This window comes from Buceros rhinoceros, unplaced genomic scaffold (assembly GCF_000710305.1).
Source record: "Buceros rhinoceros silvestris isolate BGI_N320 unplaced genomic scaffold, ASM71030v1 scaffold33462, whole genome shotgun sequence".
Classification (NCBI taxonomy): Eukaryota; Metazoa; Chordata; class Aves; order Bucerotiformes; family Bucerotidae; genus Buceros; species Buceros rhinoceros.
The window spans coordinates 17,744-29,378 of NW_010398855.1; the positions used below are offsets into that span (position 1 = coordinate 17,744).

General features: G+C 36.8%; 1 protein-coding gene across 1 annotated transcript in view; it reads right to left on the reverse strand.

Annotated features, from left to right (window-relative positions):
- Positions 1-3,794: 3,794 nt before the first annotated feature.
- The window catches only part of LOC104489137 (condensin-2 complex subunit G2-like), a gene marked incomplete at both ends in the record, with an annotated part of 14,338 nt that continues 6,497 nt past the window's right edge, over positions 3,795-11,635 (reverse strand). Inside the window, 6 exons of the mRNA XM_010131258.1 lie at positions 3,795-3,897; positions 4,292-4,389; positions 7,457-7,560; positions 9,459-9,602; positions 10,329-10,513; positions 11,195-11,294. Coding sequence (XP_010129560.1) covers positions 3,795-3,897; positions 4,292-4,389; positions 7,457-7,560; positions 9,459-9,602; positions 10,329-10,513; positions 11,195-11,294 — 734 coding nt within the window. The remainder of the gene's footprint in view (positions 3,898-4,291; positions 4,390-7,456; positions 7,561-9,458; positions 9,603-10,328; positions 10,514-11,194; positions 11,295-11,635) is intronic.

Here is an 11,635-nt window from a genome sequence, read left to right on the forward strand (position 1 = left end):
TGCTATATCCTTTAAGCCATGATGGAACTCAACTGCCAAAAAAAAGCACTATTATTATAACGTACTATAAAAGTAGAATAATTGTGGGGTTTAGACACAATGCTATTTTGTATAAATTTCATTTTGTTACAATTTAAGGCTAATAAAACAACAGATCTGTAATGTGGAACCATGTACCTGCAGCCCACTGGACAATGAGCCTTCATTCAGCACGACTGTACACTTCTCCAAACAGACAAATTTAAGAGTTTTACCAGGTATCCTTCTAGTGAACTTTTAGAGAGGTGCCAGACGAATCATACACAAAGTTGTATTACAAAACAATTCAAGAATCATTATTTACAGATGCAATGTGACTGCAATTAAGAGTTTGGAAGCTAGCTGGACAATAATACTAAAGAAATATCTTTCAGCACAGCCGCTAGCTAAGTTTAAATTCTAATACACATATATCAAAACACCAATTAAAGTAAATACAAATATTAAGTAAAGGTATTATTCTATAGCACATTTAGTTTTATGGAGCATGGAACATTTTTCTCTAGCCTCCAAATCACTGCATTGACAGCTTTATTTGCCTTTTTTTTTTGCTAGGTATAAATATTTACATTTTATAAACTAAACTAATGTGCGTGCCATTACTCTTGAGGAAACTCTCTCAAAATACAATATGTTGTCCAGTATTTTTAAGTGCACTGAACAGCATTTTTAAAGCAATAGACCCACAGGGCCTTCTTAAACTGCCAACTCAGCTGAAGAGGGAAGACTAAATTAGAACAAAGTTTTGCTTCTGAATTAGTGCAACAATTCCCTGTTTAAGGGCAGCACTTTAATTACTACAGCAGACAGCATTTTTTCTTTTTTCTTTCTTTGCTAATACGCAATAGATTACTTCTAAGTTTAAATTTAAGATGCTGGCGCAGAATACCAAGTCACTTGGGAAATTAAAGAATATCACTATTTCCTGGTATACCTGGGTATTAAATAAAATAATCCCTCCAGGAGTTATTATGAGATAATGCATTCAGAAGCAAAAAGTAATAACACTATTAAGTATGAGTTAAAAAACCAGTAATATATTTTGGCACACAGCAGTGCAGCACTGCGTGTTATAAGATTGCTCAAAGTCGTGATCAGAGATCTAGCTAGCACCACAGCATAACTAAAATTTTGGTGTTTGCTAAGTTCAGTAGGATGATAAAATAGTTTACAAACAACAGGGCACACTTCAGGCTGCATATAATCACATTTCAGCTATATATTAGCACACTAGTACCACAGCACTTCAACTGGCATATCAGAAGACACCAAAGCCCAGCCTTGTGTCCAAGAAAGTGCAAATACGCTTTAAATTGATCAAACAAAACCTAATAATTGAAGAACTTCCTCCTAACCTTTTTTTTTCCCCCAGCATGAATTCTTCTACATTTCTGGAGAGAAAACATTCCCCAACATACCTGTAGAAATAAAAATCATCCCAAATTCTGCAAAGCTGTGTGGAATTTTGTTATCGTACTGCAATTCTGATTCTTGTTAAAAATACTTCCCATCATCATGTTCTTACTCCTAATCTTTTAATGCCAGACAGGAAATGGAAGTGAAGGGTACACTGGTTTTGATTGTCTTTTATCCCTTGGTGGGGTATTTTTTGGTGGTTTTTGGTGGTTTTTTGGTTTGGTTGTTTTTTTTTTTTTTTAAAAAATAAATCTCATTTTTGATGGTACATAACTGAGGCAGCTCATATATATCATACAATTTTCTGGTCTAGTTCTTAAGATTGCCATTTTTCTTTCAGGAGGGTTACATAATACCTTTTTAGCACTGCTATAATAGGAGATATAAATGAATTACTGCATATCAGTCTTCACTGATAACCTCTCTTCTCACATCTCCTGAGTCGATGGACCACAAGACAGGGACAAAATCCCTCCGATCTTATGAGAGGATCAGGTTTGTGACCACCTGGGGAACCAGAACATAGGTAAGTCTATGGGACATGATGAGATACATCCCAGAGTCCTGAGGGAATTGGCTGATGTAGTTGCCAATCCACTCTCCACGATATCTGAAAAGTCCTGGCAGTCAGGTGAAGTCCCTGGAGACTGGAAAAAGGGAAACATTGCACCTGTTTTTAAAAAGGGTAGACAGGAGAACCCTGGGACCTACTGACCTGTCAGCCTCACCTCTCTGCCTGGGAAGATCACAGAACAGATCCTTCTAGAAGCTATGCCGAGGCGCATGGAGGTGACTCGAGACAGCCAGCATGGCAGCGAGTCCTGCCTGACCGACCTAGTGGCCTCCTACAATTAAGTGACTACATCAGTGGGCAGAAGAAGAGCTATGGATATCATCTACCTGGATTTCTGTGAAGCCATTGACAGTCCTCCACACCATCCTTCTCTCTAAATTGTAGAAATATGGATTTGATGGGTGGACTGTTCAGCACATAATGAATTGGTTGGATGGTCACATCCAGGGAGTAGTGGTCAATGGCTTGATGTCCAGATCAGTGACAAGTGGTGTCCTTTAGGGGTCCATACTGGGACCACTGCTGTTTAATAACTTCTTCAATGACAGACAGCAGGATCGAGTGCACCCTCAGCAAGTTTGCATACGACACCAAGCTGAGTGGTGTGGTTGACATGCCTGAGGGGTGGGATGCCATTTAGAGGAACCTGGACAAGCAGGCCCATGTGAACCTCATGAGATTCAACGAGGCCAAGTACAAGGTCCTACACATGGTTGGGTTGTGTGGTTCACATGGGCCACCAAGGTCTATGTCTAGTCACTACAATACCAGAGAACAACATTCCTCAGGCCAGTGATCCACCAGAAGAGTGTGCTGTGGAGGCGTGCTTAGGTCTGAAGGGCCATGCAAGAAATTGTTGAGTAAAATGAAGCAGGTTTGTTTTGTTTTTTAAATTAAAGTCTGTCTATTCTACATGCATTGTATCATGAATAGTAAGGATCATGTTTGAAGAATTAAAGATTTCGAGGGCCTCTGCACGTTCAGGCCCTTGTGGTGCATTAGTAACTTTCTCAATATTTTTGGAAAATGTCCATAACCATAGTCTGTTTTCTTCATATTCTACGTTTGTGCTTTTTAATGGGTACTTTGGCTGGTTTCTAATTCCATCGGCAGTTCAATAACCAGGCAGAAATCAAATGCTAACAAGTTTTTAGACTTAAGCAAGTCTGAGACACTTAAGGCTAAAGCATTCATCATGACTGTCTATCTCAGGCAGGTCTGAAAGAAATGATTGCAAAGGCAATGAGGTCAATCACTTCCGAGAAACTAATCTCAAAAGATCCAAAAGTCTAAAAAGGTATGACACCAAAATCCCAAAGAACAAAATAAAAATCATCTGTGGAAAGGTTTTAAGTCATTGCTATATATTCAGTTAAATTTTTATTGTCTGCATAGGGATGGCGTCATACCAAAACATGGGAGAAAAATCATCTAGCAATAAGAAATAATCACAGACTTCTTGCTTTATTCTGCACATGCTGCTGACAGAACTGTATTTCAGAACTGAATCCTGCAATACACAGGATCAAGTCATAACGCATTAAAATTAAATGCAAAAAACCCAAACTAAATATGTAAAGATTGTAATCACAGGAAATATATGGGTGGGAAATTTAATACTGTGCTGGGCTCCATACCTCACAACTTTTTTAATGCACCTTAAACCTTGCAAGCATTCAGAATGCTCTGTGCTACATAAGTGCAAAGCACAGTCAGCAAAGAGGGTACAGGAGAGGTTAGAGTTCATTTCCCACAGCACATTTACCTTTCAGTGCTGCTGCATTTTTCTGTGGCAGCATCCTTGTGTGTTAGCAGTTTCCTCTGAATGGCAGGTGCAACATCCTTTAGAAGTGAGATTTTGTGCTGACCTATGTGAAATAGGATTACATTGAAAAGCTGGACAAAAATAATGCTTTATAAAAAAAAAGACCCTGCGTATTTTCATACAATATTTAAGATAAAAGATTGCTTAATGAAAGATTAGTTATTAAATTAGATTTCACTGTCCTGGATTAATTTCTGTGTATTTCAGCAAAGTAGAATATAGAAATAAACCCTATGAGTTAGCAGTCAGTTGTATTTTTAAAAACTCATTACACACAGATTGAAAGTCCAAAGCTTAACATATAACCTTAAATCCTGTAGAAAAATGTAACTTAACAGGATGAGGAAAAGTGCCTGTTGGATTATATAAGGCCTCAACATTCAAAATGTAGCACATTAAAAAAATAAGAAAAAAAGACAAAAAACGGTTTGACTGACCTTTAATTATAATCACAATGTAGACAGTTGCTGTTAGACTAAAAACCCCGTCAATTTTTTCAGTGAGAATGCATTCCATTAACTCATTTAAAAATGACCTAAGGAAAAAAAGAGAGAATACATTATAAATCATGTTTCTTTCAAAAGAGACCTGGACTGGACAGGTTTGTGATTATGCTACTCTGCCACCATAGCTTCAAAGATACCATACTGGACAAAGCAGTGGTTACTGGGCAACTGAAGACTACATACCACTTCTGGAACTAGAGTATCTGAGTTGGCAGAATGGCAAATCACTCAGAAAGAAAATTAAAAAAAGGTTGTAAACAGAATAAACAGCTTTTAAGAGTATTTAAGAGCTCAGGGACTATTTAGGGTAAGTCAATCCATGAAAAAAAAAATATTTGTTCTACCAGAGTTTAACTCGCATACTTTGTAATGAAATTTCTAACATTGATTTCCACTGAAGTTTACAAAAATATTACAAGATTACAAAACATTACAAAAATGAAGTTTATGTTATAGGACTCCAAGGGTTTGTTAGTAACTTATCATGCCATTAAAACTATTACCACTTGTACCCTGATTAGAAACTGGAGTTTAATTAACACTTTGGCCTAAACTGTATATCTCATAAAAATTAAAACAGATGAGTTCCCAATTACAAAACAGCGAGGAAGGTGTATAACTAAATATAGCCCTGAAACACTTCCAAACTACAGTTTAGATATTGAAAGTATAGACGGAATAACAGAACCAAAACAACTGTTTAAGGTAAAGTCTGAGATAAATAGTAACTCAGTATTTATCTTAAGAGGCTCACTTTTAAGAAGAGATGATAGTATTACCAGCAAACTTCAGAGATGTTTTGGGACATATATCAAGTCAAGAAAAATGAAACAAGGGAGTCCAGAGTTTTAGCAACCAAACTAAACTGCAACAGGAAATAAGGCAATACTACAGAATGATGCCACTATTTGGTCATTATAGCGTTGTGATTTTTATGGTACAAATAACAAATTTAACTCAGAAGCAATTGTCAAAAACAGAGAAAAGTACAAGAATAAGAGGGATAAAGCAGGGGGTGGACAAGATCTGTAACCCTCATACTCCTCAGAGCACAAAACTAAATCTCTGAAGAACTAAAGGGGAAACTGAGAACAGTAGATATTGCAATAACGTTCCCTAAAATATCTCAAAATATCTGTTACCAAAAGTGTACATCATAAATACCCAGTTCTGACTTTAATTGTTCTTCAGGCTTTTATTGTGCTAAGATATCTAAATGAAATATGTAGTTAAGAAAAGAACCAAGCATCACTAGTGACTCAGTAAATGAGCTTTGTAGAAGCTCAAAGAGCTGAGAAAGACGAATCCTCTTTAGGTTCTGAAATAAGTATTATAAAGTCGCTCATGCATTGCATTAGTTTTATTGTATCATTGTGGACTAACCTGACCAAGTATTGATTTCATTTCATACTGCTCTTAAATTGCTAACTGATAGTATTGCAATCAGAATTTTGACTTCATTGTTATTACGCTTAGGTCAGTACACACATCCTTTAGCTCCGTGAAGGAGCCCTGTAATTTTATTAACCTGTAATCAGACCCAGTGCAGAGTCAATGAAGCTGACTTTCACCACCTCCCTCTCAACAAGGATCACGTGAGCCTGCAGGCAAAGATAAAATGGAACAGAACAATAGGCTATTTACAAATACATATACGTAAAAGAGAAGTAATTGGTTCCTGTACAGATAGTTCCCTACTACAAGGAAAGGATACTCACACAACTGGTCAGATATTGCCAAGTCACTCCGTATTTTCTCTGGAACAGGGATCGAAATTCAATGCTAGAGATTGACTACTTAGCAACTGAAAACAATAGATGCAGCAGAACCACATGCAAGATGACTCCGTTCACAGAACAGAAGCTCACATCAGATTCTGTAATGTCAAAGGCTTTGCATGGAAAGATGATAATTTCTGAGATACTGAATGATTTACTAATGGGCTCGGATTATGGACTGTTAATACAGATTAATAAAACAGCCTTAAAAGTAGTCTCTGTCCTTAGGCACCAGTAAAACCAGATGTAAATTATCTCCTGACTTACATCTTTTTTGCACCAAAAAGATAAATACTAGAATATAAACCCAAGTTTATCAAAGTACTCAAAGAAACAACCTGGTCCAAACTAACAGTTCTCTCCATCACTACTGGCAAGAAAAAGTTTCAAACGAACTCACTGAATTTCTGCATTGCTTTTCAAAAGCGGTGTGTAAAATAACTGTTTCACTAAAAGACAGCACCCTGATGGACAGCAACAGCCTCACAGCAGAACAAGATTTGGATGAGGACACCTAACTGCTCCACTCTGGAGTCCTTTGTTTTGCAAGTTCAACTAGAACTAGAAAAGGATGGAGAACGAAAAAAACCCCTCATGAGAGCAGAGATGGGGATACACAATGCCTGTCAGATGAGGAAGTTACGAATAGGAGTTAGTTGTGGTAAGTCATGGAGAATGATAGAACTTCTAAAAGAATACACATTAGCCCCTTCATCATTTAAAATATGTCTGGTGTGTATAACTATGTAAATGAAAATTGAGTATGAACAAACCAAGCAAAATGAAACTCAATTGTGATGGTTTTAGATGTTCAGGGTACCCATTAAATATAGCAAATAATAATTAAAAAAAGACATTACCCTACTTTTGGGGGCTTTTAAGACTCAAATGCTTTAAAACTATATTTAATTTTGTGATTTGAATACAGCTATAGTACATTTTCACCTCATTGCAGACGTTCGACTCAAGGATTAATGCTATTTCTGGTAAATATTTTATCTCATCTAAATACTTCTAATGTTTCTAAGTACCTTAGGAAAGAAGCAAGATGTATGATATGATTAAAGAACTCATTTAGATGAACAGTCTTGTAAATAAGCAGCACTCTTAGAAGCAGTTAAAAAAAATGGAACCAATCCCCCAACTGGTACCTATGCAATATGTGAGGAGAAAGGGATAATGAAATAGTGCAGGTAAAGTTAGCAAGTATCTAGTGCCTCAAGGTTTATTTGAATTTAGAAATTAAAACGTCATTGACAACATACAAACTGTTCTACATTAGCCACAATCTTGGAAAAATTCACGTAGGAACAGTTACCTGACAACATTAACTGACTTCATAATTATGGCCATTAAACTGCTTGAAAAAGGAGGAAGGTCTGAAATAGCCTTTGGAACAGTTAAGTCTTTTTCATTGGAAGCCTAAAAACAAAAAAGTCAACAACTGTTGTAGATCATAAAATACATGTATGCCGAAAATATTGAAGCAAATCTGTATTCCAGTAATTGCACTAACCAAGACCTATCCTTAACTAATTAAGAAACATTCATGTGTGTTCTTTGAATAGCCTTAATCCAATTGTGTTGTGTCCAAATAAACAAACCAAATTTAAATTAGAAATGGTAAAACTAAAACAAATAAACAGTATTTGTAGCAAGGCAAATACTGTCCACAGTTGTGGAGAACAATTACATTGTTGGTCACTATTTATCAAGGCACAGCCTATAAACACAAATGAGTATCCTTTGTGTCTCTAAGTTTAAGTGTGAATACATAATTTCTAAAAATAACTTAGGTGACAGTGATTTCCTGATTACCTGTGTCAGCTTTTTTGGCCTGAGTTCTGAAGAGCATGACAAGTATTTAGTTGGAACTTAATATTTTACTAGCACAATAACCTGATGCCAGGGAAAAACCCAGCTCAGGTGACTTACAGCAATGAAAATTCATCACCTATGGGTATGAATCTGCAGTATCATTCAAGACCATGAACTTTTAGTCCACAGCATCTGCAAAGAGCACGCTCTCATCCCACAGCCCCTCAGCTGATACATTAATATTTGCAGGGAAATCTCTGTTATGGTTTCGGTTCCTTCTGTAACACAGAATCTTAGAAGCAGCTCTATTCTACTCAGTACTTTCTCATGACTGCTTATTGCTCTATTTCTAACCTATCTAGCAACCACAGTAAAAATGCAGCCTCTGCTAAAGAACCCCTGCTCTTCCTTGTTAATTCTCAAAGCTTCAATCTTACCAGCCATATTTGTTCTTAACACTACACGTATTAGGAACATGCTTGGGGAATATTCCCCTTCTCCTTCAAAGTACAGTACATACAATATTAGCACATACAATAACCTCTGTCTATATATGCTTTTCAGTATTAGAACTTTTCTTTACTTTCCAAAGAAACTTAGATGAGATATTTGGAAATGCTCTAGATAAAAAAAAAACAAAACAGAGGAACGGAAAAAAAAAAAGTGGTAAGAGAAATGGATATGTATTGGAGCAGAGAATGCATCAGTGCTGAGGAAGATATCAGCCTGCTCTCGAACAGGGCTACAAAACTTTATGGGACAGTTCCAAGAATAGGGAACTGGAATCTTTCAGAGATCACTGGTTCACTTCCCAAGTTCTCAAATGCTGGTTGAGTTGAACTGAGGCAGGTTTAGAACAACCTTCCTTCCTCCTCCTTTCCCTGAGCTTTTATTACTGAGCACTGCATCATATCGCAGGGATTATGCCATTGGTCACTTTGGCTCAACTGCCACAGCCGTGTCCCCTCTCAACCTCCTGCCCACCCTCAGCCTGCTTACTTTTTTTTTCAGGGCAGGGAGCAAAGGGAAGAAAGCCTTGACACTTGGCAAGCACTGTTCAGCAACAGCCAAAACTAACCAGTGTGTCCTCAGCAGTGATCTAGCCACAGCTGCAAACCACAGCACCACAGGGACTGCACTGAAGAAAGTTAAGTCCTCAGACAGACCCAGCACAAAAATACTTAAGCGAGAATATCTCAAAAATCATGACATTAATCTCCAACACTGCGTCATTTCTAAATTCTTCTGACTGAGGCAGATAGTGAACTAGGTATCAGGACAACTCTGTTCTTACATGACTTGTATTCATAAATCTGAGAAATGCACTGTAATGTGAATACATGACAAATAAAATTTCCTGTTTGTTCCATGCCAACACACACAAAATCTTCATCTGCAGCACAATGATCACACTTTGTGAACATAGCTCTGTTGTTCTAACGTAACCTTTAGAAAGCAGTTAAATTGGAAAAAACAAAAAAAGTAGTCTGTATTAACTTTACCTTCTGTAGCACAGTATTTATCTCTGCTACTATTGCAGCCAGGAGAGTAGAGAGCACACCTCGGTGAACTGCAGGGCAAGATGAATGCCAGCACTGGACTGCATGGAGCAGTTCTCCAAGAGGCATTTGAATAGAGTGAATCAACTAAAACGAAAGAAAAATGGATGAGGTTTTTTAGGATAGCTTAAGCATAATTGAAACATTTCAGCAAGCTTCTCTGTGAAGAAGTGCAGACCACACCTTAAAAGCTATTGAGGTATTCCAGTCACCTGGGAGAAGGGGCAGCAGTGTGAAATCAGCAAAATGCTTGGGAAGTCTACTCATAATTTGAGAGAAACAAAAAAACCCACAATGGCTGTAACAAAGAACTGAATGTTTTTCGCAAGTCCTGAAAAGCAGACCATCAGATTTTCCAGAGTGATCCACCCATCTCACTACTATCTAGTCTCTGCTGTAAAACACAAGAAGCTAACTCTACTAAGAAGATAGAAGGTTTTGAATGAAGCTGATACCATTCAGGCTGAAAGAAATAAATAAAATAACAATCTGTCCTCCCAAGCTCATAATATATGTAATGAAATTCTTTACTCTGGATTGAGGAAATTCATTTAATTGCAGGTAAGATTAATAACGTATCAGTACTGACACAGTTCAGGATCATTGGTAACAGAATGCATTGTTTTCCAATTTACTAGTCTTCCTATCATAAAACTAACAATGGATAAAAAAATATTGGTAACAAGGAAACTTAGAAAATTTAACCAATGTCAACTTGAATAACAACGTCATAGCATCTAAGTACAACACATTTGCATAAAAAGTACGGATTTATCTACATATTAGGTAGCAATTTCAAGTGTAATATGATACCTGAATCCCTTCTTCCTGCTGTTCCTTGAGTCTACATGCCACACATTCTAAAATTTTCTGGAAGATGGTCTGTACAGCATGGAAAAGATTTGCCACTTCATCTGTCTCAGTATTCTGAGTTAAACAAGCTTCAATAATTTCTTTTAGAGCACACAGTAACACCGGAGCACAAAAGCCACCTCTCTCTAGAGAAAGAGATAAATACCACAATACACAAAAATATGAGATATTCTTCAGGTACCAGCTTAGAATGAAACTCAGTTACAAACCATAACTAGCTATAGTTTACAAGTGTAGATGATTATTTATTTTCTGAGAGTCCTTAGCTGAAATTTTCATACAGTTCAATCAATATTTTAAGTATAAATCTAGTGTTTCTTCCAATCCTTGAAGTATAGGGATTAAAATTGCAGATTTCTTCAAGATTTGAGCCCTAATTCTAACTGTATTGTAGACATAACTTTTCAAATGTGAGCCCAATTGAAATAGTGCTACAATGTTATCTCCTAAGGCACATTGATATATATACACACACACGCGCACAAATATATCACTTATGTATATATTAAAAACACTATATACATATAAAACCCCCTGAATTATATAGTAATATCTGGAATCTAAGAGCAAGGAAGAAACATTAGTCATCAACAGTGACATGGTTCTTGGTTGGTTCTCTGCTTGTTTTCAGTATTCCGAAAAGCTGCCGTGACTTTCAATCGTATTATTGCTACTGGCTTGCGTAAGCTGTAAGCACCACTTTTTGAGAATGACTCCAAGATGCTGAAAGGAACAGTTCTGATAATATACGAAAATTCAGCTAAGTATATATATGGAGATATTGATGTTAGTACAAAATACCGTACCTGTTTGTATAGCTGAAAGAGCCATATCTAAAATCTGTGCCTGAAATGTGACATTTCCAAGGCCAACCATTATGACATCTTTACATACTGTCAGGTAGGCCTAGAAAAGAGATGCAAAAGTATATGAGAAACAAAACTTTTATAAAGTAACGATTCACTAAAACCTAAAACTAACAAAACCACGAAATCTTAGCCAAGTGTCCGTGACAGTTGGTACATCTGCTTGGAGCAGTTTGCAGCCTTTGAAAAGCAGGAGTTCCAAACTCCTTTCCTCCAGTAAGCAGTTTCTCCAAAGGCAGGAAATCCTCTATCTATTTTTTTTTTTTTAACCAGGCTCAGATTAGAGGCACTGATACTTAACATTGACCAAGGCAGAACATGGCATCTCTAGCAGTCTTGAATAGCAAAATTAAAAATATCATACCAGAAGAGCTTTTCCCT